At 42.6% G+C, this 24,955-nt stretch overlaps 2 protein-coding genes across 2 annotated transcripts; one reads left to right on the top strand and one right to left on the bottom strand.

Moving 5' to 3' along the window:
• Window positions 1-241: 241 nt before the first annotated feature.
• Window positions 242-21,905, bottom strand: LOC142398751 (uncharacterized). The gene is made up of 3 exons (XM_075482892.1): window positions 21,669-21,905; window positions 7,058-7,405; window positions 242-375 (listed from the first exon to the last, which is right to left on the bottom strand). Exons 1-3 carry the CDS (start codon window positions 21,838-21,840, stop codon window positions 242-244), a joined length of 654 nt encoding a protein of 217 aa, XP_075339007.1. The 5' UTR covers window positions 21,841-21,905.
• Window positions 21,888-24,720, top strand: LOC142398536 (uncharacterized). The gene is made up of 2 exons (XM_075482576.1): window positions 21,888-22,279; window positions 23,351-24,720. The coding sequence occupies exons 1-2, from the start codon at window positions 22,108-22,110 to the stop codon at window positions 24,400-24,402; spliced, it is 1,224 nt and encodes a 407-aa protein (XP_075338691.1). The 5' UTR covers window positions 21,888-22,107; the 3' UTR covers window positions 24,403-24,720.
• Window positions 24,721-24,955: the final 235 nt, after the last annotated feature.

Raw genomic sequence — 24,955 nt, 5'->3', positions numbered from 1 at the left:
CTTCTTCTTCTGCTGCTTCTTCTTCTTCTCTGAGATTTTACGGCAGCTTGCATTCGATGAGCATTACTGCCACCTTCTGGGTTTTTCCTTCACTCAGAGATCCTCAAATGATCCACAACAGACAACAAACCCATTACTTTTAAAACTTTGATAACAAAGTTGTTATTAATAATACATCTCACTATATCTATTTTTATATGCATGAAATGACCTATTTGCAGCAATGTGGTAGCATGAATACCTAAAGCACTGTTTGGTGCTGCAGACTCACATCACAGCTTAGTGTAAGTGTGGTCGTCCTCTCCGAAGTCCTGACAATTTTCTCCCAACGTCTTTCCTGAATCCCATCACGGTCTCCATAAAGGTCAAGAAGATCTTAGGAAAGGATAACAGGGGGTACATTCTGAGCTCCCACCAAACCCCAGTTCAGATAAGGAAATTAAAAATATATCTCTGTCCCTGTCCTGTTCACCAAAGTCCAGCAAGTTTAGAGCCCCGTTCCCGTTGCTCCCTACATCCCAGAAATCATTTCCCATCTTGCTTGTAAATGTGTTCAGTTATTTTCTTCAAACCATGAAATAAATTCTTCAAACTACAGAATGTAAACACACTGACTAACAATTTGTGTAAATATGTAACCCAAAATGCACTAAAAAGAAACATACAAGTCAAAGATTTAGAAAAATACAGAGAAAATAAAAGCAAATGAAAGAAAGTCAGTTGTATTAAAACCCAGTGTTGAAAAGGGTTTAAACAGCAAAGTAAACAGGAAAACTGTCCCACCCGGAGAGGATCCTAATCAGAGCTCTACGTTACATGAATAAATGCATCTCGTATTTAGTATTAAACCCACAGTATGTTGAAGAGTCAGGAGAAACTGACTGAACTGACCACAGAGTTTAGAAACACAAAATAATACATGTGATATGTATTTATATACAATATGTATAGCACACAATATAAAAATACATAATAATTCATGTTTGAACTGCATTTAAATCAATACTCACATAGTGTTAGAGGATTGGTTGTTTTATTCAATATGGATTAAACATGAGGCACAAACATGAAGCACAAGTTCACGTCATCCACAAGTGTCCAAACATCCCACCTCACCTCACCCGAAACAACTGAAATTAATTTCAGAGCCAGGAACTCCTAGAACCAACAAACTCTTCTAAATCTGATTAAATGAAAGTTTTAGTAATTCAGTAAATACTTTGGTGGACGTTTAGAGAACATGTCTTTACTTTAATTTACAACACCAGGTCAGAAAAAGAAAATTCACCCAATCATCCATTTTCAAAACCAACTTTAACCAAATCAGGATTGCAACATGGACAGGTAACCGTGGGCAGGTAACCACAGACAGGTAACCAAGGGCACGTAACCATGGACAGGTAACCATGGACAGGTAACCAAGGGCACGTAACCATGGACAGGTAACCCATCCATCACAGGGCCACACTGAGACAAACAGCCATGCACCTTCACACTCACTCGGGACAATTGAGAGTCACCAACTGACCCAACATGCATGTTTTATTAGAATGTGGGAGGAAGAAACCACTTGCAGGGGCAGAACATGAGAACTCCCCAAAGAAAGGATCCAGCTGAGATTTTAACTGTGAACCTCCTTAGTGTGAAGTCAAAGTGCTTATCAACACACCACCATGCAGCCCAGTATGGGAAAAAAGGGATTCTTTGATCCACTTTGACTTTTCAGACAGCATGAAGCCAACAGATTAGATTTTTTTCCATTTCAGGCCTGCAATATATTCTAAAAAAAGATTCAGGAGGGGAAAATGTAAGAGAAGTAATGAGGTTTAAAAAAGGTTTAAATAAAACAAGGTTTCAAACAGGTGCGGGTCAACGAGTGATTGTAACCAGGGGTCCGTTTCACGTAGCAGGTTCAACCAACTCAGAGTCTATTCCTGATCTCTGAGTTGATCTACTCTGAGATAGAAAACCCTGAGTTTTCGGTTCCAGAAACGCTGATTTGAGTGAGGTTAATCAACTCTGAGTAAGTTCACCTTGAGTTTAGCGCGTGCACCACAACTTTAAAAAGCCAGCATCAATGGAGCCCCGATTCGACGAGTCACCTTGGCAACGGGGAAGAGGAGGGGCTACGTTTTTCACCAACCTCGAATTGGAAATCTTAATGCGCTCATACGGCGAGTTTCAATACGTTTTTAGAAATAAGTGCAACACCGCTGCAGCAGCAAAAGTGTAAGTTTAAATGTAGTCCTTTGCAATCACAATAATATTACAGGGAAACTGCTTGAATGGTAGCCCATTCATTTATTTCATTTAGGTGCAATCCCGCAGGGGAGGAGCGCTCTTGGCAGCAGTTTAAGATGAAATATAAAAACATTGTTCAAACAGGTGAGACCTCGGCATGGAGGTACCTCATTTTGATCATGTTTTACACTGTAAAATAAATATTAAGTGGCTATTTGACTGTGCAGTTATTTTATTCCCAACATAATGCTGTTTTCACACACATAAACTATGTCTTCTCATCTATATCATCCATCCATCCATTATCTATACCGCTGAATCCGTCAGTCGGGTCGCGGGGGGGCTGGAGCCTATCCCAGCGGTCAATGGGCAAGAGGCGGGGTACACCCTGGAGAGGCCGCCAGTCCATCACAGGGCCACACAGAGACAAACGAGACAAACAACCATACACACTCACAGTCACTCCGAAGGACAATTTAGAGTCATCATCTATATCATGTTCTGTTAAATAATTAAGCCTATTTAAACTAACACAGACTTCTACTGAGCCAACAGAAAGAAGGCAGATGCCCGTAAAACGGGTGGTGGCCACCACCTCTAACGGGAGGGCAGTGGCTGAGGGAATCCCCGGAGGGAGTCCACCCCCAAGAAACGAGTGCCTTTATAAAATATAATAGGCCTATATATGTCTTTTTTAAGCCTATTCATACAAATATTTATTTGTCTTTTATGTCTTTTTTTTCTTTTGTCCCAACACATTCTGATGGTGCCGCTCAAAAAGATAATTGTCTGTGAATGCAAAAATCTATGCGCGGTCTGATAACCATCTCCGACGAATATTTATTTCTCTGCGCAATAATGCTGCACCTTCATCCACGGGATCGTTGTCAAAAGGACATGTTCGTGAAAAAAGTTGTCTCCTACTGTGCCTAATGGACTTATAGAAGTAGAAAAACTCGCTCTGCTGACTGAATGAATGAGGAAATCAAATGGCGTGTGTGGCTGAAAGAGGGCGGAGACAGAAAGAAACTCAAGGTTTCTTGAATAAAACCTGGTCCCGACCAGGTTAGGTTCAGAGAGTCTGTTACTCCGGTAACTGACCGAGAGGTTAAGTTACCTCTCTTTGTGAAACAGGCTAGAGTTACCCCTCTTTCTCTGGGTTGAGTTACCTCCCTTTGTGAAACGGAAAACTCAGGGTTTCCCTCATTTCAGGGTTAACCTACTCAGAGTTTTCACTAAACCTGCTACGTGAAACGGACCTCAGGATCTGGTCCTAAAGCAGCCTCCATGACAAGCTGAGTCTCTGAGGAGCAAAGATGTTCAGAGGATCTCCAGTTTGTCCACAAAATAATGTTCCTCAGAGAAAGATTGGAAAGGGATTTGCATTTTTCTCCCTCTACAGAGGAGAATATCATGAAAGCATTCAGGGAATCTGGAGGAGTTTCAGTGTAAAGGACGAGGGAGCAAGCCTAAGCAGGACCCCCGTGACCTCTGACCCCTCAGACGGCGCTGCATCAAGAACCCTCATTCATCAGCAGCTGATGGAAGCACACGGACAAGGGATTACTGTGGGAAGCCTTTGTCCAGCACTACCATACAGAGTTCCATTCAGACTTTACTGTGCAGAGAAGAAGCCTGATGTTAACCTGGTCCTTCTCTGGGCTCGGAGGCGTCTGGGATGGAGCGTCACACGGTGGAAACGTGTACTGTGGTCAGACCGATCAGTGTTCCAGAAAATGTGTCGCAAAAAGAAAGGGACAAAGTAACTACTTCAAAGCTTAATTTTGGGTTATGAGATTGTAAATTAAAGTAGAAAATTTCTGAAGAAATTTAGAAGGGGCCTGCCAAAGTGTGCGTATCGCTCAAACTGCAAACTGTCCCTTTAAAGCGGCCAACTGTCCCTTTAAAGCGAAGAACTGTCCCTTTAATACCCCACCAGTGAAACAGGGGCAGTTACCTGTTCCTTTGTCCACGAAGCTGGTGATGGTGTTGGCCAGGCTGCCGTTCAGCTCCCCGCTGGACAGGGACCAGTACAGGGACAGCATGTAGTCATGGGGGGTCACCAGCGGGGCTTTGGGGGGCTTTTCTTTTGCTTATTACGTCGCCATGGTAACTCCAATCTTCAATAAAAGTAATAGCCCGCGAAAACTCATTGAGCTGGTCGTTTTGATATATATATTGTTGGGATGTGCGGGCCCATAAGGCCTACATTAATGTGGACGGAAGAATAAATATATCTATAAATAAAGAGACACGTTTTCAATGTTAAATCCCATAGACGTTTGCCAACGGAAAAGTAATAGGTGCCTTGCTATGCAATGCTATGGCAGGCCCCAATTAAATGAATTATAATCTAAGATTGGTCCAATTTATTGGGGCCTGCCATAGCATTGCATAGGAGAGCACTGCATAGCATGCAAATGCATGGCAAGGCACCTATTACTATTCCGTTGGCAAAAGTCTATGGGATTTAACATTGAAAACGTGTCTCTTTATTTATAGATTTATATATTTATTCTTCCGTCCACATTAATTACATCCCAACAATATATATATCAAAACGACCGGCTCGATGAGTTTTCGCGGGCTATTACTTTTATTGAAGATTGGAGTTACCATGGCGACGTAATAAGCAAAAAACAGCCCCCCAAAGCCCCGCTGGTGACCCCCCATGACTACATGCTGTCCCTGTACTGGTCCCTGTTCCCCTCTTTAAAGGGACAGTTCACCGCTTTAAAGATACAGTTCGCCTCTTTAATTATTCCTGAGCAGCCGTGATTGGTTGAGCGATACGCACACTTTGGCAGGCCCCTTCTAAATTTCTTCAGAAATTTTCTAGTTATGAAATTATTATTCTAATTCATAAAAGGTTATTTAGCTAAATAAACCCAACGGACTGCATGGAATCTTCTCTTCGATTCAATCCCCCATCCTGAGCATGGAGAAGGTGACGAAGAAAAACTCTTAGCAGGAAGAAACCTCCAGCAAATCCAGACTCAGGAAGGGCGACCCTCTGCCTGGACCGGCTGTGGGTTGAGACGGCAGGAAAGAGGGGACAAACCAAGAGAAAACAAGTTGTTCACAACAGTGATGCCAAATGTACAACTGGAGAATAAAGAATAAAGAGAGCAGGTGGAAAACACAGTGATTAAATAAAGAAAGTTTTTTATTTGTATTTTCCATCCCATAAGTTTGAAATGTTGTACAGAAATACACTGGCCCTGCCCACAACATAATCATTATATAGCAATGAGCTGATGTTTTTATTCTTATATTAAAGCTGCCGTCGGCAACTTTTTTTTAGTCATATTAGCTTGAACCTTCATGGGATTCTGGAAGTAGAATATTAAATAGGCTGTTTAGGAAAAATCCCGAATTCTGTAGCTCCCTCTAAAGCCTGTAATCGTGCTTGCAAAAATCGAGCGCTCCCGGCTGTTTTTAACCAATCACGTTATTGATCTATTATCTAAGCAGAACAGTCACCAACCACGTCTTCCATGCTGAGCGTGAGTCTGCCCCCAGCTTGTGTGCGCGCACACTGGTGTGAACTCACGTGCACAACCTCGTCCACAGAGGGGGAGGGACCTGAAAGTTGTATCAGTTCGAATTTTCCAACTTTAGACTCGGAATTTTGAAAACCTGCCGACGGCAGCTTTAAGTTAGAAACACATTAGGCTGCAATGTTGACTTCAGTGTCTCATCCAAGGAAACTAACATGTAGACTGAGAAGTTAAGAGATGGAACCATCAGTCTTCAGCCGAGCAGACAGCCGCTCCATCCTCTGAGCTACAGCCACCCAACCTCAGTCCTCATATCCACTAAAAAGAGGTGAACACCAAACTTCTTTTAAGGAGCAGTGTTTTGAGTTTTTTGGAATCTAGCGCCTTATTTACAGAATGCGACCAACTGAATCCCCTCAACTCATCTATCAAACGCATCGGACAGAATAGGGTTTCAGCTCTAAATGCAAAAGGCTCACTCTGAAGTCAGCATCAAGTTTGTTCTTTTGAAATAATTCAAGAGAAGACATGTTCTTCACCTCTGTGGACTCTCATATGAATCTTCAAAGAATCCCTTCTAGTGAAATCTTTTCCACACGTTCCACAAGTATATGGTCTCTCTCCAGTGTGGATTCTCATGTGGTGCAACAAATGAATTCTCTGAGTGAAATTCATCCCACATGTTCCACATGCAAAAGGTCTCTCACCTGTGTGGATTCTCATGTGGACCAACAGACCATTTTTTCGAGTAAAACTTTTCCCGCATGTTTTACAAGAGAACAACTTCTCACCTGTGTGGACTCTCATGTGGATCAACAGACCATTTTGTCCAGTAAAACCTTCCCCACATGTTTTACAAGAGAACAACTTCTCAACTGTGTGGACTCTCATGTGAGCCAACAAAGAATTGTTTTGAGTAAAACTTTTCCCACATATTTTACAAGAATACAACTTCTCACCTGTGTGGATTCTCACGTGTCTAAACAAAGTACCACTCTGAGTGAAGCTTTTCCCACACATTTCACAAGGATACAACTTTTCACCTGTGTGGACTCTCATGTGGATCAAAAGACTACTATTCTTAGAAAAACTTTTCCCACATGTTTCACAGGATAAAATTTTTTCACCTGTGTGGATTCTCATGTGTCTCAACAAAGTACCACTTTGAGTGAATCTTTTTCCACAAGTTTGGCAAGCAAACGCCTTCTCACTTGTGTGATATCTTTGACGTTGTCCTATAATATACCTTTCTCTTAAAGGTTTTCCACAAAAATGAGGTTTTACGGACGTTTCACCTGACTCAGTAGTCAACTGACTCTCTGACACAGGAGAGTTGTCCTCACTGTTACTGTGACTTATGTGGCTTCCTTCTTGATTTTGGCTAGAGGGAGAGTTATGAGAATAAAGCTGATCAGTGTTTGGTTCTGTATCACTGAAATCCCTTTGTTGACAAGTGGGAGTCAACATAAAAGTATCAGTCTTCTGCTTTAGTAGAAGCTGCTCTCCTCCCATGGTGGTGCAGAGTTCCTCCTGTTCCTCTTTAATCTGTGGATGTTCTGGGGCCTCCGGGTCCACACTGGAGTTCCTCTCCTGGTTATGGAGTTGCTGGTCAGCAAGAAGTAGCCGGTCTTCTTCCTCCTTACATCCATGTTCCTGTGGAAGGTCTGTACGGACAAAGGAACACAACACATGGGTTACCAGTTTGATCATGGGAAAACACTCCTGATGGTTTTGTAATATACAGAGACACCATTGCACTGGTTTGCAAGAAGTTATGACCTTTGGTTTACGTGTGCACCAGTGCTGTATCTGAAATGTCCACTCGTTCATCCATTCACTCACTAAATAGTGAGTAGGGCTAGAGAGCTGCTGTTGCATTTTGTACAGAACTTGAATGCAATTAATTCTGCAGGGTTTATTCCCAGTTACACAGCACATAAACACCAGCAGGACACACAGACACCACATCTGAAGTAACGGACAGAGCAGCGCTTTGGTTGTGGTTGAGAATTGTAAATGCAGGAGTTGTTAAATTTTTTTTGAAATACATGCTTTATGTTGAAACAAGAAAAGACAGGAAGTAGCGCCGGTTAGCTCGGTGAGCTTCACAGAGACCGAGGAGCACCTGTAATGGTAATGTTACCTGCTTGTGATGTATGAAAAATGAGTCATGAAAGTCATGAAAGAAGTAATGCAAGGGTTGAAGAGTCCTGGTTTGGCCGTGGAGATTGCCTCTGAGGAATGACACCGCCGTTGATTGAGAAGCAGGCTAAAGTGGTTAGTGTTACTTTGGTTATTTGTTGGTACCGGCGACGATGCTGGGAATGTTGTTTCTTTGGTGATTACAGAAACTGATGTTGTCTTTGCTTTGTTTTCTTTTAACATTTAGTTCTACGGTGTTGATGTGATTAATAAACATCTGTGAAAGGAACCGGAGTCTCGTGTACGATCAATGGGAGGCATAAACATGTTGTAGTTGACTTCTCTCTGTAAAACACCAACATAAAACCGCATGGCACCAATAAACTGCGAGTTACATGACAACTTACCTCTGTTACAGTGTTCTAATGCCACTAGGTGGCACTCTAAGGAAGAAACCTAATATACAGCCTACTACCACACAGGAAGTCCGTATTAGATAATCCAGGAGAGCAAGCAAGCTGTTTTTGTACGTGCTGCAAGTTATCAGAATAAAGCTCACGGAATTATTCTATATCTGCCTCATGACTGACGTCTTTCAACATGGTGTCAGGAGCTAAGAAAGCTAGCAGACACTTGTGACTTTGGCAGCCTGAGAGATGATTTAATCCGAGACAAACTTGTTATAGGCACAAAAGATACGAATGCACAGGCTTGGATGCTGCGCGAGCCGAAACTCACAGTGACTCAAGCTGTTGATATGCAAGTGAACAAACTTTAGCTCAAATTAAGAAAATTGCCGGTGAGGATCAGCAAACCGTCAACCATGCGTCACGAGACGGTCGCCAGGGGCAAAGGGGAAGCAAACAGCAAAGTGTGCCAGAATACACCAGGCAAAAATCATCGTATACCAACACATGTCGTTACTGTGGAACTGTGCACGGCAAGGCCAACTGTCCAGCTTATGGTGTACTTTGTAAAGCATGTGGGAAACGGAATCATTTTGCAAGAGTCTGCAGACAAGAACAGCGCAAGCCACAACTTAATCTAGTTGATAAGGAGAGGGAAGATGAAAATGATTCGATGCTTTATCTCTCTCACATAAATTTCATGCAAGCCAACAGGAACAAGTGGTTCATACACCTTAAATTAGCCCCACACAATGACAAATTGCTTCAGTATGACCCCTCACATGTCATAAAATGCCAACTAGACACTGGTTCCACTGTCAATGTCATTGGTTTCCGAGACCTCCAGTGCCTGCTCCAAGATGGCAATCCGCCCCTGTCGCCAAGCAAAACCACTCTCAAGCTATATGATGGGACACTGATACAGCCAAAAGGGGAATGCAGTCTCAAGGCAGAACATGATGGCAATGCATACATCCTGAAATTCCATGTCATGGAGACATTACAAACCCCTCTGCTCTCAGCAGACACCTGCCTACGACTCAACTTACTCCAAATTACCAGCAGCCATGTTGTACACAATATTGACGCAGAACAAGCAGACGGTGCCACCACACCAAAGACAACAGAGGAGCTCATAGCCTCATATGACGACGTATTTGATGGCCTGGGATGCCTCCCTGGTAAGCTCCATCTGAAGGTCGAGCCCGCCATAAGACCTGTGCAGCAACTCCCTCGCAGGGTACCGATTCCCATCAAAGACAAAGTCACAAAGGCCATTGAAGACATGGAAACAAGGAGCATCATTGCCAAACTCACAGACCCAACTCCATGGATCAGCAATATGGTGGTGGTGGAAAAGCTCCGCATTTGCATTGACCCCACAGTACTGAACAAAGCTCTACTTCGATCACACTATCAGATGCCGACAATAGAGGAGATTTTGCCTGAAATCGCCAAGGCAGAGACATTTTCAGTCTTAGATGCAAAAGATGGATACTGGCAAATACAGCTGGATGAGGCAAGCAGCTATCTCACCACATTCTGGACACCTTTAGGGCGCTACAGGTGGCTCAGGATGCCTTTTGGGATCAAACCAGCGGCTGAAGAGTATCAGAGAAGACAACATGACGTGTTGCAGGGACTCAAAGGTGTGGCGGTGATAGCTGATGACATTCTTGTTTATGGATGTGGTGACACCAATGAAGAAGCGATGATGGATCATGACAACAACCTAACAGCCCTCCTCCAACGAGCCAGGGAAGTCAAACTAAAGCTAAACAAAAGAAAACTCAGGCTAAAGCTCCCTAGTGTGACATACATGGGACACTTACTCACCACTGAAGGATTATGCCCAGATCCAGACAAGGTAGCTGCTGTTCAGAACATGCAAACGCCACATGATGTGAAGTCTCTGCATCGGCTGCTTGGATTTGTAAACTACCTCTCCAAATTCTTGCCCCACTTGTCAGATGTCTGTGAGCCCCTTAGGCGTCTGACCGACAAGGATGTCGAATGGGCCTGGCTCTCACAGCATGAAGAAGCATTGCGCTGTATCAAACAGCTAGTCACACAGCACCCAGTCCTAAAATACTATGACCTTAATGAAGAAGTCACCCTGCAATGTGATGCAAGTGAAACAGGCCTGGGAGCAGCCCTCCTTCAAAATGGACAGCCTGTAGCTTTTGCCTCGAGAACACTGACGCCCATTGAACAGAGGTACGCGCAAATTGAAATGGAATGCCTCGCCATTGTATTTGCATGTGACAAATTTGATCAGTACCTTCATGGCAGGGATCATATCACTGTTCACAGTGATCACAAGCCCCTCGAAGCAATTTTCAAGAAATCACTACTCACGGCACCAAAAAGACTGCAACGGATGTTGCTCAGATTACAGAGGTACCAGATACACCTGCTGTACAGACCAGGCAAAGAACTCCATTTAGCTGACTTCTTGTCCAGAACCCCAAAGCCTAATGTGAAACACCCTCAAATGCAGACGCCATCCTCTGTATATGCCATGGGACTGACATCAGCAGACCTTGAACATGTCAGGCACAGCACCAACACCAACATCACTACAAAGACATTGGAGACCATCAAGACACACTCTGCTCAAGATCCAGTAACCCAGGCGCTGAACAGACACATCAGCAAGGGCTGGCCAGAGCACAGGCAAGCTTTGCTTCGCCCATTCTGGACATACAGAGAAGAACTTACAACAGACGAGGGCCTAGTTTTCAAAGGACAGCGGGTCTTTATCCCTGAGACACTACGCAAGAGCTTCCTGCAGAAGATTCACATTGGGCACTCTGGCATTGAGGCCAGTCAGAGAAAGGCCCGTGAGGCCAGTTTCTGGCCAGGAATTGCTGATGACATTAAGAACTTCACAAATAGTTGTCCATCCATCCATCCATCCATCCATCCATCCATTATCTTCCGCTTGTCGGGTCGCGGGGGCAGCAGCTTGAGCAGAGAGACCCAGGCGTCCCTGTCCCCGGCCACTTCCTCCAGCTCTTCTGGGGGGACCCCGAGGCGTTCCCAGGCCAGCCGAGAAACATAGTCTCTCCAACGTGTCCTGGGTCTTCCCTGGGGCCTCCTCCCAGTGGGACGGGCCCGGAACACCTCACCAGGGAGGCGTCCAGGAACAAATAGTTGTGCCACCTGTAATGCCACTCAGGGGAAGCAACAGAAAGAAACACTCACCGCACACCACATTCCGGACATCCCGTGGTCCAAAGTAGGAATAGACCTTTTCAGCATCAAGAGCTCCACATATCTCATCATCGTGGATTACTACTCTGACTACTGGGAGATTGATGATCTCTCAGACTACACTGTTGTGGCCATTTATGTTTCTTATTCATGGGTTCTATCGGTTTGGTTTTCTTTGGTATGTTGGAATATACTTTGGTTGATTTGGAGTCAAGATCTGGGGTTAATTTTGTATTTGAGATTGTTTAAATTATTTTGGTGACTTTTGGACCCGCCCATTAATCAAACAGATTAAGAACACACCAGGGGCTCTTTTTTGTTAGGCAAATGTCTGGTGTGAGGATGGGAGGTGGTGGTGAAATGATTTTTTGACCACTTTCAGATCTTATTAATTTCAAACAAGTTAACTTTCGTTTTCATCTTAATCGTAAGAATTTTTTGTTATTGTTTTGTTCACATTTTTTGTTGAAAAGAGAAAAAATAAACCACATATATTTTAACAACTGAAGTGCGTGCAAGTCAAGAACACAACCACCTGCTGCCACCCACGGCCTTTATTGGATATATCATTTGGAAATTTAAAAGGCCGCGACATTAAGTCAAAAATTCATTTTTGGACACGCTTGGACATTGGAAAAGCTTGGAAGTTTGGATATTTGGACCTGGATGATTGCAACCGCATGGCATGGACTTGGAGAAGACGCACAAAGTTCGTGAGTAAAGCGACACTTTGTTGGAATGAGCAGAGACAATGAGCTGAAATGTGAAACTTTGTAGCCTACTGGACTATTATCTGTTGGATCTATTGAAACGAATTTTGTGTTGAAGATGGAGGAACAGGAAGATGTTCAAAAAGAAAGAGAACTCTTTAATTTGATTAAAAGGCGCAGAGCCAAACTTGGCGTCCTGACAAGAAAAAGAAATGACATTCATGCCCTAATTGATGCTGGAGAATCAAAAACCTCCATAGATGAGCATATGCAAACGTTTAATAATTATTTAGCGGAGTTTATGGACTTGCAATCTTCAGTTCAAAGTCTGCTAAATGATGACGAAAAGGAAACCGATCACGGTGATTGGTATGAACCTAAGCTGATCTGCTTTAAAGAATTTTTGGATGAAATTGAAACTTGGATGAATGGTGACCCTGTGCAGGAGGGCGAATTGTATTCAGTTTCTGGCACTGAAGCAAAGGCGGCATCTCATGATGGTGACATTGGGCCGGATGATAGCGTCTCTCAAACAAATGGCAAGGTTTCTGAAATATTATCTGAGACCGCAGCTAAACCACTCAGCAAAGCTGCTAGTAAAGCGCCAAGTAATGTCAGTAAAGCTTCTAGTACGCGGAGTAAAAGCTCCCGTGCAGCTTCAATGGCGCTGATGGAAGCCGAGGTGGAAAGAGCCGTTCTGAAAGCGGAGGTGGACGCGCTGCAAGAAAAACATGCGCTCGAACTGGAAGAAGTTCAATTAAAAGCCAGGAAAGAAGCATTGGCTTTAAGAACTAAGTTGGTAAAGGCGGATGCAAAAATGCAAATTTACACCTCTCCGCAGGATAAGAAAAGTCATGATTCCAGCACTGAAGATGAAAAAGATGCATCGGATTCTGCAACATCTACTGAGTTTATACCTGTTGCTACAGCTCAAAAGGCTCCAAGAAAACAGAAACCATTGTCAGCTCCTTCACCCGTAACAATGCCCCAAGAGACACCTGCTAATGTAACATTAAAAGTGAAACCAGAAGAGGAAAGCCCAAAGCACATCTCTTCTCAGGTTGATGTCCATAGCAGTGCTTTAACAGAGATCATGAAAAAACAGAATGAAATCACTGAGATGCTGGTAAAACAGCAGAGACTTTCACTTCTCCCATCTGTAGAAATTCCTGTTTTTAGTGGTGACCCTTTGTATTTTAGATCCTTTCTTAAGGCATTTGAGCAAGGAATAGAAACTAAAACGGACAACATGCAGGATAGGCTTTATTATTTAGAGCAGTTTACCACAGGACAGCCTAGAATCTTGGTTAGAAGTTGTATGCACATGAGTCCACAAACTGCCTATGTGGAAGCAAAAAGACAGCTTGAGTGGAACTTTGGTAACAGAGCAAAAATAACATCTGCATTTATAGATAAGGCTCTGAACTGGTCAGTTTTAAAGTCCGATGATGCTGCAGCTTTAAGAGCTTATACATTCTTTTTAAGAAGCTGCTTCAACACAATGGATGAAGCTGGGTTTATTGATGAGCTTGAAAATTCAACCAATATGAGGATTCTTGTTTCGAAGTTGCCTTTTAGACTTCGTGATATATGGCGATTAATTGTGGTTGACATAGCAGAGAAGTCCGATCGTAGAGCAAAATTTAAAGATCTTCTTAATTTTATGGAAAAACAAACAAAAGCTGCGTTAGATCCCATTTTTGGGGAGAGTCAAAATCCAAAAGAAAAGATGGCTTTAAAACCTTTAAAGGTTCCGTTTAAAACTAAAAGCAGCAATTTTGCTACTTCTGTTGCTGTAGTTTCTAAACAGAACAATGAAAAACATAAATTGGAACAGGTTCAGTATAGCCATGAAGATAAAGAGGTGGCTCCAACCCAGTGCTTGTTTTGTAGCAGAAAGCATTCTTTGGAAAAATGTGACTCATTCCAGCAGAAAACTAATAAAGAAAAGGTGACATTTCTTAAAACTAAAGGTTTATGCTTTGGCTGCTTACAGAAGGGGCATATGAGTAAAGATTGTCCACAGCGTTTGGCATGCCTCACCTGCAATAAAAGTCACCCTACTGTTCTGCACATTGAACCAAAAGACCAGTGGCAAGCAATTAAGGCTGGATGTAAAGAATCACCAGTCTCAAATGCTCTTGTGTCTTTGAATTTTGGTAACTATACTAGGGCCGGGTCTAATAAGTGTGCTCTGTCAGTTGTGCCAGTAAAGGTAAAGTTGGAAAAGGGAACAAAGGTTGTGGAGACTTATGCCTTTCTAGATCCAGGCAGCTCTGCAACATTTTGTACTGAGGCTTTGATGATGCAGTTAAATGCCTCTGGAAAGAAAGTGGAAATCATGCTAAAAACCATGGGACAGGAAAGGCCTGTAAGTAGCTATAGACTCTCTGGTTTAGAAGTAGCTGCTTTAAAACAAAATGAGTTTTTGAGGTTGCCTGATGTGTATACTCAAAAGTCCATTCCTGTCACTAAAGAAAACATCCCTAAAGAGGAGGACTTAAGAAAATGGTCATACTTAAAAGATGTTGAATTGGCACCGATAGATGTTGGCATTGGGCTGCTCATTGGTGTAAATTCCCCCAAAGCATTGGAACCTTGGAAAATAATTAACAGTGAAGGTAGTGGGCCTTATGCTGTGCTAACACGTCTTGGTTGGGTTGTTAATGGTCCACTCAATCAGGGTAGTGAAGAAGATGTACAGGTTACTGGTTCTATTCAGGTGAACCATATCTCTATAAGTAGTCTGGAAAAAATGCTGGTCAGTCAGTATAATCAAGACTTTGTAGAGCACCAGTGTAACGAGTGTGCTGAACTGTCTATAGAAGATAAACAGTTCATGGACATCATGTCAAAGTCAGCTGTGCTTAAAGATGGTCACTATTACCTGAAATTGCCTTTTCGTAATCCTGAAGTAAAAATGCCCAACAACAAACGGGTGGCCCAGCAGAGGGCGCAATGTCTGATAAAAAGATTTCAGAAGGATCAGCTGTTCTTTGAAGAATACAAAGAATGTATGCATAATGTTGGAATGGAAGGGTTTTCAGAAATAATACCACAAGATCAGATAGAACATGAGGAAGGAAAGGTGTGGTATATACCTCATCATGGGGTCTACCACCCCCGCAAGAAAACGCTGCGGGTTGTTTATGATTGTGCTGCAATGTTTGCTGGAACATCACTGAACAAAGAGCTATTACAAGGTCCAGATATGACTAGCACCTTACTAGGTGTACTCATTCGCTTTCGGCAGGGTCCAATAGCCCTTATGACAGACATTAAAGGGATGTTCCACCAAGTCAGAGTAGCTGAGGAACATGTAAATTACTTACGTTTTCTCTGGTGGCCCGACGGTAACATCACAAAAGAGCTTGTTGAGCATAGAATGTTGGTCCACATTTTTGGGGCAGTATCCTCCCCCAGTTGTGCCACATATGCACTATTAAAGACTGCTGATGACAACCAAGAAATGTACCCAGAAGAGATTATAAATACAATCAGGCACAGTTTCTATGTAGATGACTGTCTTAAGTCTGTCCAGTCTGTTGAGCAGGCCATCTCTCTTTATCAGCAGCTCACAGAATTGTGTTCAAAGGGGGGATTTAAGCTCAATAAATGGGTATGTAATGAGCGCTCTGTCCTCTCTCAGATTCCTGAGGAAAACAGAGCAACAGGTGTAAAGATGTTGGACTTTAGCCGGGATCAGCTTCCCACTGAAAGAGCCTTAGGAGTGCAATGGGATGTTGAACAGGATGTTTTCACCTATAGCATTGTAAACAAGCACAAACCACTAACAAGACGTGGTATTCTGTCCAATGTTAGTTCTATTTATGACCCTTTGGGTTTCTTAGCTCCAGTCATTCTCCCTGCAAAGCAAATTCTTCAACATCTCTGTAAACTGAAGTTTGGCTGGGATGAGACAATTCCACCAGAAATGGCACAAGTTTGGAAAAAATGGGTTGAAGAGTTAGTTCTTCTAGACACCTTTAGTGTCAGAAGATGCATCTCACCCAAAGGATTTGGGGAGATAAGAAGTGCTCAGCTGCATCACTTTTGTGATGCCAGTGAGACTGGGTATGGTGCTGTGTCATATCTTAGGCTATCTAATAGCAAACAGGAAGTGTGTGTTGCCTTTGTTATTGGTAAAGCAAGGGTGGCACCATTAAAACAAGTCACTATACCACGACTTGAACTTGCTGCTGCAGTCTTAGCTGTGCGTTTGGACAAAATGCTATCAGTTCAACTTAAACTCAATTTGAGTGAATCAATTTTCTGGTCAGACAGCACGACTGTCCTGCAGTACATTGCAAACACAACGACACGGTTTAAAACATATGTAGCTAATAGAGTTTCTATCATTCGTGAGCTTACAAAAGTTACTCAGTGGAGGTACATCAGTTCAAAGTTGAATCCAGCTGATTCAGCCTCTCGAGGCATGAAGATTGGCCCTTTTTTAAAGTCTTCCACCTGGATTAGCGGTCCAGAATTCCTCACCAAACCTAAGATACAATGGCCAACAGTGATGAAAGCAATACCTGTCCACTTGGAAGCTGATCCAGAGATTAAAGTTCAGGTCCTGACATATGCGGCTGTACTGAAAGAAGGGTGTCCCACTACTAAGCTGCTAATGTACTTTTCTAGTTGGACAAAGCTGAAAAGATGTGTAGCATGGATCCTGAAACTGAAAGAAAGGCTACAAACAAAGAAAAACAAGTTCCTGGACGCACACTGTGGAAGTCAAATGTGCGCTAAACAGGACAATAAACGGGATGCTCAGCTCACAACTGATGATCTGTCAACAGCTGAGGAAGCCATAGTGAGATTTGTGCAAAGGAAATATTATGACGATGAAATAGCTGCCTTGAGCTCCGGTGCTGTTAAGAAGTCAAGTCACCTGTACAAGCTTGATCCTGTTGTTACGGAGGGTCTGTTAAGAGTGGGCGGCAGACTGAGCAAAGCAGCATTACCCGAGGAAACAAAACATCCTGCAATTTTGCCAAAAGAAAGCCATGTTTCAAAGCTCATTCTTCAACATACGCATGAAAAGGTTGGACATGGAGGAAGAAATCACATGCTTTCTACCCTTCGACGTCAGTACTGGATCCCCCATGCTAATTCAGCAGCTAGAAAGATCATTAGAGAATGTATGGTGTGTCAAAGACAGCGACAAAAACCAGATTCCTGCATAAATGCTATCAGGAGATTCATCTGCCGCAGAGGACAAGTCAAGGAAATCCGGTCGGACAATGGAACCAACTTTGTCAGCTCAAATCGGTAAACCTGTGATGCCACCAGGTTTGTTCAAAAAGGAGGACCTGTATAGTCGGAGGCGATGGAGACAAGCCCAATACATTGTGGACCTGTTCTGGAAAAGGTGGGTGAAAGAATACCTCCCTATGTTGCAAGAGCGACAGAAGTGGAATAAAACTCGCAGGAACTTTGCCATTGATGATGTGGTGCTTGTTGTCGACGAGGCTGCCCCAAGAAATTCTTGGCCCATTGGACGCATCACAGAAACCATGGCAGATGCACACGGATTGGGTCGGCGTGTTCGAGTCAAGACAAGAACAAATGAACTGGAGAAGCCAATCAACAAAATATGTCTCCTGCTTGAGGCTGTATAGAGACGACAATAAATGTTTGTCTCCAACTGAGTCAAGTTCTGGAACCTCTGGCTCTGCATTTACACTGATACTCATTTACTGACATGCTGAACATCTCATTTTGCAACATACACCTTTATACACATGCACAGTCCATGCACATAAACAAGAAAATGACTTTAACTCATGGAACATTGACTGTTTTTGCCTTTGTATTTTTTCATTTTTTCTCTATGAAGACGTATATGGACTACAAAAAAAAAAAAAAAAGGTTTTTGTGAATAACCTGGATTGCTGGATAAGTTGATGTTTATATGAATTATTTGAGAAAGTTAGTGAAGATCTAAGTCTGTTAACGTTAATATTAATAATAAATTTATAATGGCCACTTATATGAATGTTAGATAATTCATGTTGTACAGGAATTAAGGGCCGGGATGTTGTGGCCATTTATGTTTCTTATTCATGGGTTCTATCGGTTTGGTTTTCTTTGGTATGTTGGAATATACTTTGGTTGATTTGGAGTCAAGATCTGGGGTTAATTTTGTATTTGAGATTGTTTAAATTATTTTGGTGACTTTTGGACCCGCCCATTAATCAAACAGATTAAGAACACACCAGGGGCTCTTTTTTGTTAGGCAAATGTCTGGTGTGAGGATGGGAGGTGGTGGTGAAATGATTTTTTGACCACTTTCAGATCTTATTAATTTCAAACAAGTTAACTTTCGTTTTCATCTTAATCGTAAGAATTTTTTGTTATTGTTTTGTTCACATTTTTTGTTGAAAAGAGAAAAAATAAACCACATATATTTTAACAACTGAAGTGCGTGCAAGTCAAGAACACAACCACCTGCTGCCACCCACGGCCTTTATTGGATATATCATTTGGAAATTTAAAAGGCTGCGACACTACACTGCATCCACTGTCATTAGCCCCTTTCACACTGCGACCCGCTATCTTAGCGGGTCCAAATTGCACCTTCGACCCGCGTCGAGTAATGTGAACGCTTGGCGTGTCAGGGTGACCCGTGTCGCCTGAAGCCGAGTTCAGGGGGCGTTGCCTAGTGGCAGAGCGTCACACGAAACACATAAAATGCTGGGCGTGTACAATGACGTAGGCACAAGCCATGCGTCGGAGGTAGGGTGAAATACACCTGTCTGCATCAAATTTTTCAAACAAACGATGGCGGGACACCTTGAGAACTCATTTTTGCAATGCAGTTCATGGAGATGTTACTTTACGGTGCGTCTTGCTGCGTGGGAAACCGCGCTCTCCCATCTTTCTCGCCAGCCCTTCCAGCAGAGGTCCATCTTTCACCGTCCCCGAAATGTGGCGGAAAATAACGTCCTCTGCTCGGGGGCTGAGGAGCTCGCGGACCTCCTTGTCTCACCAGTTGGCCATATTAAAAAATGTCTCCAACTTGATGTAGGCTAAAACAGAGTAAAACTTGTCCTCACCTGTCGCTGTTGTTCTGAATCAGTTGTCCATTCTGTCTTTTAAACTCCTCACGTCACGCCCACGTCCGACCCGCGTCGATTGTGTTCACATCAAACTCGGCAAAAAGACTAGGGTCCGACGCGGGTCGAAAGGCGAGTTGAGTTGACGCGACAGCCCGGTTCGGCAGTGTGAACACAACAGCGGACACGCTAAATTCGCGAATTAAACGCGGGTTATTCGGCAGTGTGAAAGGGGCTATTGAAGCATGCAAGAAACAATTCTGCAGACATGGCATGCCTCACACTGTCTTCTCAGATAATGCCCCCCCATTTAACAGCATGGAATTCCAACAATTTGCAGATGAGTGGGACTGTGTGTGTGATTTTATGATCACACACACTATTTCTGCAATCTAAACACTTCAAATTGCTGGATTTGGTAAACTTTTATACAGCTCAATTATTGTACAAAGCCAGCATGAATACTCTGCCGGATAATATTCAAACACTCTTTTTAAATTGAGACATGGAGAACATCACCTAAGGGGATGTAAAATATTTAAAGTGCCAGCGGTGAGAACCACCAGAAAAAGCATGTGTGTGTCTGTGATTGGGGTTCGGCTCTGGAATGGGTTGAAGGAACAACTTAAGCAGTGTATTTCTATTCATCAGTTTAAGGCCAGATATAAAGTGGAAGTAATGACAAAATACAAAACTGAAGAAATTTTGTAATGTATATTCACGGGATATTATGTTATCATCATATAAATTGTGATTAACATCAAATAAGAGATGAGAAGATATGTGTAATAATATGTTAAAATTAGGTTGAACGTTAAAAACTATGCCAATGTATGTAAGACATACATCCATATAAATTGTAATTTTTGAATGGGGGTGGGAACAAATAAGTATTTTTACTTCATCTCACTCCCTTTCGAGCGAGTATTGATTTCTGTTACCTTTGTTCTAGATGAATATGTAAATTCATATGTATTATGGAAATGTATTTATTTTGTAATCTACCTGAAAATAAGCTCGAAATAAACACTCAAATCAATCAATCAAAACTTTGAACATACAACCTCATCCCCATATCATAGCCAAAGCAATGGCAAAGTGGAGTCAGCAGTGAAAATAGCCAAAATGTTACTGAAACGCTGTACAATGGATGGAGAAGACCCATGGAAAGCAGTGCTAGAATGGAGAAACACTCCGACCGAAGGTCTTGACAGCTCACCAGTTCAAAGACTCATGTCAAGGCGGACCCGATCACTCCTACCCAGAAGGAGTGTGCTTCTGAGCTCTGAAGTAACGAAAGATGTTGTCTCAAAGAAAAGAGTCAAAGGGACAGCAGTCAAACACCGATACGACCTTCATGCTCGTGACCTCCGACCCATCACGCAAGGACAGACGGTACGAGTCCTTCTTCACCCCAACCATTCAGACGGCACTTGGGCGCTGGCTGGGCTTATGCATTGACCAGCTCCACGATCGCTCATATGTGGTCCTGGTGAATGGGAAGAGATACCGTCGAAACCGCAGAGACATTCGTCCAGTGCAGGAACAACTTACCATCACTCCTATCCACAGCAGTCCACTGCTTGATGATGACAACTGGAACACTAGAGGTGGCATGGACATAACCGACCGACATACCGGATACAGCAGCTGAAGATGCACCCATGAGCCAACCTCCGTCTCCATTTCCTCCTCCCCTTCCCCCTTTCCCTCCCCTACAGCATACCAGAACCAGGAGCAACATTAAATGACCTGCAAGATTCACCACTGACTTTGTTATCTTAAAAAAAAAAAAAAAAAAAAAAAAGACAGGCAGGACCGCTATAGTATATGCAGAAACTTGGTCCTAGAAATTGAAAATTAATGCATTTATGTTTTGTCATTTTTGTGCTTTTTCTAAAGAGTTTATATTAGTTGTGTTCTTTCATAGCCAGTGCTTTTAACACAGGAGCTGCACTGGTAAGAGTTCTGGCTCCAGTTATATGTAAAGAGGGATGTTACAGTGTTCTAATGCCACTAGGTGGCACTCTAAGGAAGAAACCTAATATACAGCCTACTACCACAGAGGAAGTCAGTATTAGATAATCCAGGAGAGCAAGCAAGCTGTTTTTGTACGTGCTGCAAGTTATCAGAATAAAGCTCACGGAATTATTCTATATCTGCCTCATGACTGACGTCTTTCAACAACCTCTAATACGTTTATTTAGACTGAACAACTTAAGTGTCAAATATGATTCCAAAAAGAGAAGAATTCATGTTATTTTACAACAGCAGCTGCACTGTAACTTTCCTCTGTGAGCCTGAAATAAATGTAGCGCAGAGCTCTGATTAGGATCCTCCATGAGTCATATTCCTGTGTGAGTTCACTCAGCCCATCACAGTGTTCCTTACCTATTCTGTGTAAGTTTATTTGGGGTTTCCAGGTGATATCCAGCAGTCCGCGCTGACGGTCGACCTCCTCCTCGTACTGGACGATGGTTTTCTCAAACTCTGAGAGTATTTCTTCAGCAGCAGCAGTTAGTCGCTGGCTGATAAACTCTCTCAGATGCTGAACTGAAGACATTGTTGCTGCTCACACTCAGATATTCAGCTCAGACAACACAACCGTCCTCCTGCTGAGTCCTCTGAGTGAAGGAAAAACCCAGAAGGTGGCAGTAATGCAACTCATCTAATGCAAGCTGCCGTAAAACCTCAGAGACGAAGAAGAAGAAGAAGAAGAAGAAGAGTGATGACCGGAAGTAAACAATAAGACGCCAGCAGAAGTGTTTGAGGACTCAGCAGGAGGACGGTCGGGTTGTCTGAGCTGAATATCTGAGTGTGAGCATCAACAATGTCTTCAGTTCAGCATCTGAGAGAGTTTATCAGCCAGCGACTAACTGCTGCTGCTGAAGAAATATTCTCAGAGTTTGAGAAAACCATCGTCCAGTACGAGGAGGAGATCGACCGTCAGCGCGGACTGCTGGATATCACCTGGAAACCCCAAATAAAGCTCCACACAGCAGGTGAGGAACACTGTGATGGGCTGAGTGAGTTAAAACCTGAATGTTATTAATAAAAATGCTAATCAGAGCTCTGCGCTACATTTATTTCAGGCTCACAGAGGAAAGTTACGGTGCAGCTGCTGTTGTAAAATAACATGAATTCTTCTCTTTTAGTCATCATATTTGACACTTAAGTTGTTCAGTCTAAATAAACGTATTAGAGGTAAGTTGTCATGTGACTCGCAGTTTATTGGTGCCATGCGGTTTTATGTCGGTGTTATACAGAGGGAAGATTAAGATGCAAAGGTTTATTATCATATGTGCATTTAGAAACGTGTTTCCCTGTACAATGAAATTCTTTGCTTTGTTGCCCGCACTGGATGTCCAAATATAATAAAAGATAAGATAAAATATGCATGCAACAACAATATTATAACAGGATTCTTAAATAAAATAGAAATATAAAAATTTAGAAATATAGCTTGTGTACACAAATATGCAGTAGTGAGCAGTAAGATGATTGTGTTGTGCAAAATTGCAAGTACATTCAAGGTTGCAGTAGGTGACCCCAAGGGGGTCCGTTCAGTCTTTGGCAGAATTCAGTGATCTGATGGCAGTGGGAAAGAAAGAGTTTTTAAATCGGGTGGTTTTGCATTTCACACTCCTGAACCTCCGTCCTGAGGGCAGAAGTGAGAACAGTCCGTGCCGAGGTGTGTGGGGTCTCTGATGATGGAGAAGTCAACTACAACATGTTCTCAACCAAAGCGCTGCTCTGTCCGTTACTTCAGATGTGGTGTCTGTGTGTCCTGCTGGTGTTTATGTGCTGTGTAACTGGGAATAAACCCTGCAGAATTAGTTGCATTCACGTTCTGTAAAAAATGCAACAGCAGCTCTCTAGCCCTACTCACTATTTAGTCAGTGAATGGATGAACGAGTGGACATTTCAGATACAGCACTGGTGCACACGTCAACCAAAGGTCATAACTTCTTGCAAACCAGTGCAAAGGTGTCTCTGTATATTACAGAAGCATCAGGAGTGTTTTCCCATGATCAAACTGGTAACCCATGTGTTGTGTTCCTTTGTCCATACAGACCTTCCACAGGAACATGGATGTAAGGAGGAAGAAGACCGGCTACTTCTTGCTGACCAGCAACTCCGTAACCAGGAGAGGAACGCCAGTGTGGACCCGGAGGCCCCAGAACATCCACAGATTAAAGAGGAACAGGAGGAACTCTGCACCACCATGGGAGGAGAGCAGCTTCTACTAAAGCAGGAGACTGATACTTTTATGTTGACTCCCACTTGTCAACAAAGTGATTTCAGTGAGACAGAACCAAACACTGATCAGCTTTATTCTCATAACTCTCCCTCTAGCCAAAATCAAGAAGGAAGCCACATAAGTCACAGTAACAGTGAGGACAACTCTCCTGTGTCAGAGAGTGAGTTGACTACTGAGTCAGGTGAAACGTTCGTAAAACCTAATTTTTGTGGAAAACCTTCAAGAGAAAGCTATATTATAGGAAAACGTCAAAGATATCACACAAGTGAGAAGGCGTTTGCTTGCCAAACTTGTGGAAAAAGATTTGCTCAAAGTTGTACTTTGTTGAGACACACCAGAATCCACACAGGTGAAAAAATGTTTTCCTGTGAAACATGTGGGAAAAGTTTTTCTCAGAATAGTAGTCTGTTGACCCACATGAGAATCCACACAGGTGAGAAGTTGTACCCTTGTGAAATGTGTGGGAAAAGTTTCACTCAGAGTGGTAATTTGTTGAGACACATGAGAATCCACACAGGTGATAAGTTGTATTCTTGCAAAACATGTGGCAAGAACTTCACTCAAAGTGGTAATTTGTTGACCCACATGAGAGTCCACACGGGTGAGAAGTTGTATTCTTGCAAAATATGCGGGAAAAGTTTTTCCCAAAATAGTAGTCTGTTTACCCACATGAGAATCCACACAGGAGAGAGACCGTATTCTTGTGGAATATGTAGAAAGACTTTCAAGCAAAGGAGTTACTTGAGGCTTCACATGAGAATCCACACAGGTGAGGTGTACTCGTGTGAAATATGCGGGAAAAGTTTTCATTTCAGAGGTGGTTTGAATACTCACATGAGAACTCACACAGATGAGAAGTTGTAATTTGACTTTCAGATAACTCCAGACTTGTTTTTTTGTTCATACATATTATTTCAGATTCATGATAAAAAGGGTTGATCTTCCATTTATTCTGCCATGTTTCATCTGTGGTCATTCAAAAATGAATGAACTTAACAATGGCTCCTTTGGATGCTCAGCTTTCACTCCTGTCGTTCGCAGACTTGTTCTGCTCAGTATTATGGAACTCAGCTTCTAAATTTCACAAAATCTTGCACTCATTTTTTAAAAGATATGTTTTTATGTAGGTAAAGTAAGTTAACTTGTACAGGTACTGGTCAACGAATTAGAATAATTTGAAATAGTGCAATCAATAAATTCTTTGAATGCATTTTTCGTGCAGAAAGCAAATCAGGTGTTCACCGCACCTGTCCTACTCGTTAGACTAATCACAGAACTCGTTACCTGTAAAAAATTTGCTCAGCTGATCTTTCCAAATGGCCCATTTAGGCCATTTAACTGTGACACTGTTGTTTTATTGAATTAGAATAATGGAGAAACCGTTTCATTGAATTAGAATAATTTTTATTATAATTAG

Source organism: Odontesthes bonariensis, chromosome 14 (genome assembly GCF_027942865.1).
Source record: "Odontesthes bonariensis isolate fOdoBon6 chromosome 14, fOdoBon6.hap1, whole genome shotgun sequence".
Taxonomy (NCBI): Eukaryota; Metazoa; Chordata; class Actinopteri; order Atheriniformes; family Atherinopsidae; genus Odontesthes; species Odontesthes bonariensis.
This window is presented reverse-complemented; position numbering and strand designations above follow the sequence as displayed.

Bases quoted from the DNA above. Each gene is read 5' to 3' on its own strand.
- LOC142398536 (XM_075482576.1), top strand. From the start codon at position 22,108: ATGTCTTCAGTTCAGCATCTGAGAGAGTTTATCAGCCAGCGACTAACT. The intron at 22,280-23,350 runs GTGAGGAACACT...TTGTCCATACAG, and splicing joins AATAAAGCTCCACACAGCAG to ACCTTCCACAGGAACATGGA.
- LOC142398751 (XM_075482892.1), bottom strand. From the start codon at position 21,840: ATGTCTTCAGTTCAGCATCTGAGAGAGTTTATCAGCCAGCGACTAACT. The intron at 7,406-21,668 runs GTAAGGAACACT...TTGTCCGTACAG, and splicing joins AATAAACTTACACAGAATAG to ACCTTCCACAGGAACATGGA. The intron at 376-7,057 runs GTCAGTTGACTA...TCCTTTCCTAAG, and splicing joins CAACTCTCCTGTGTCAGAGA to ATCTTCTTGACCTTTATGGA.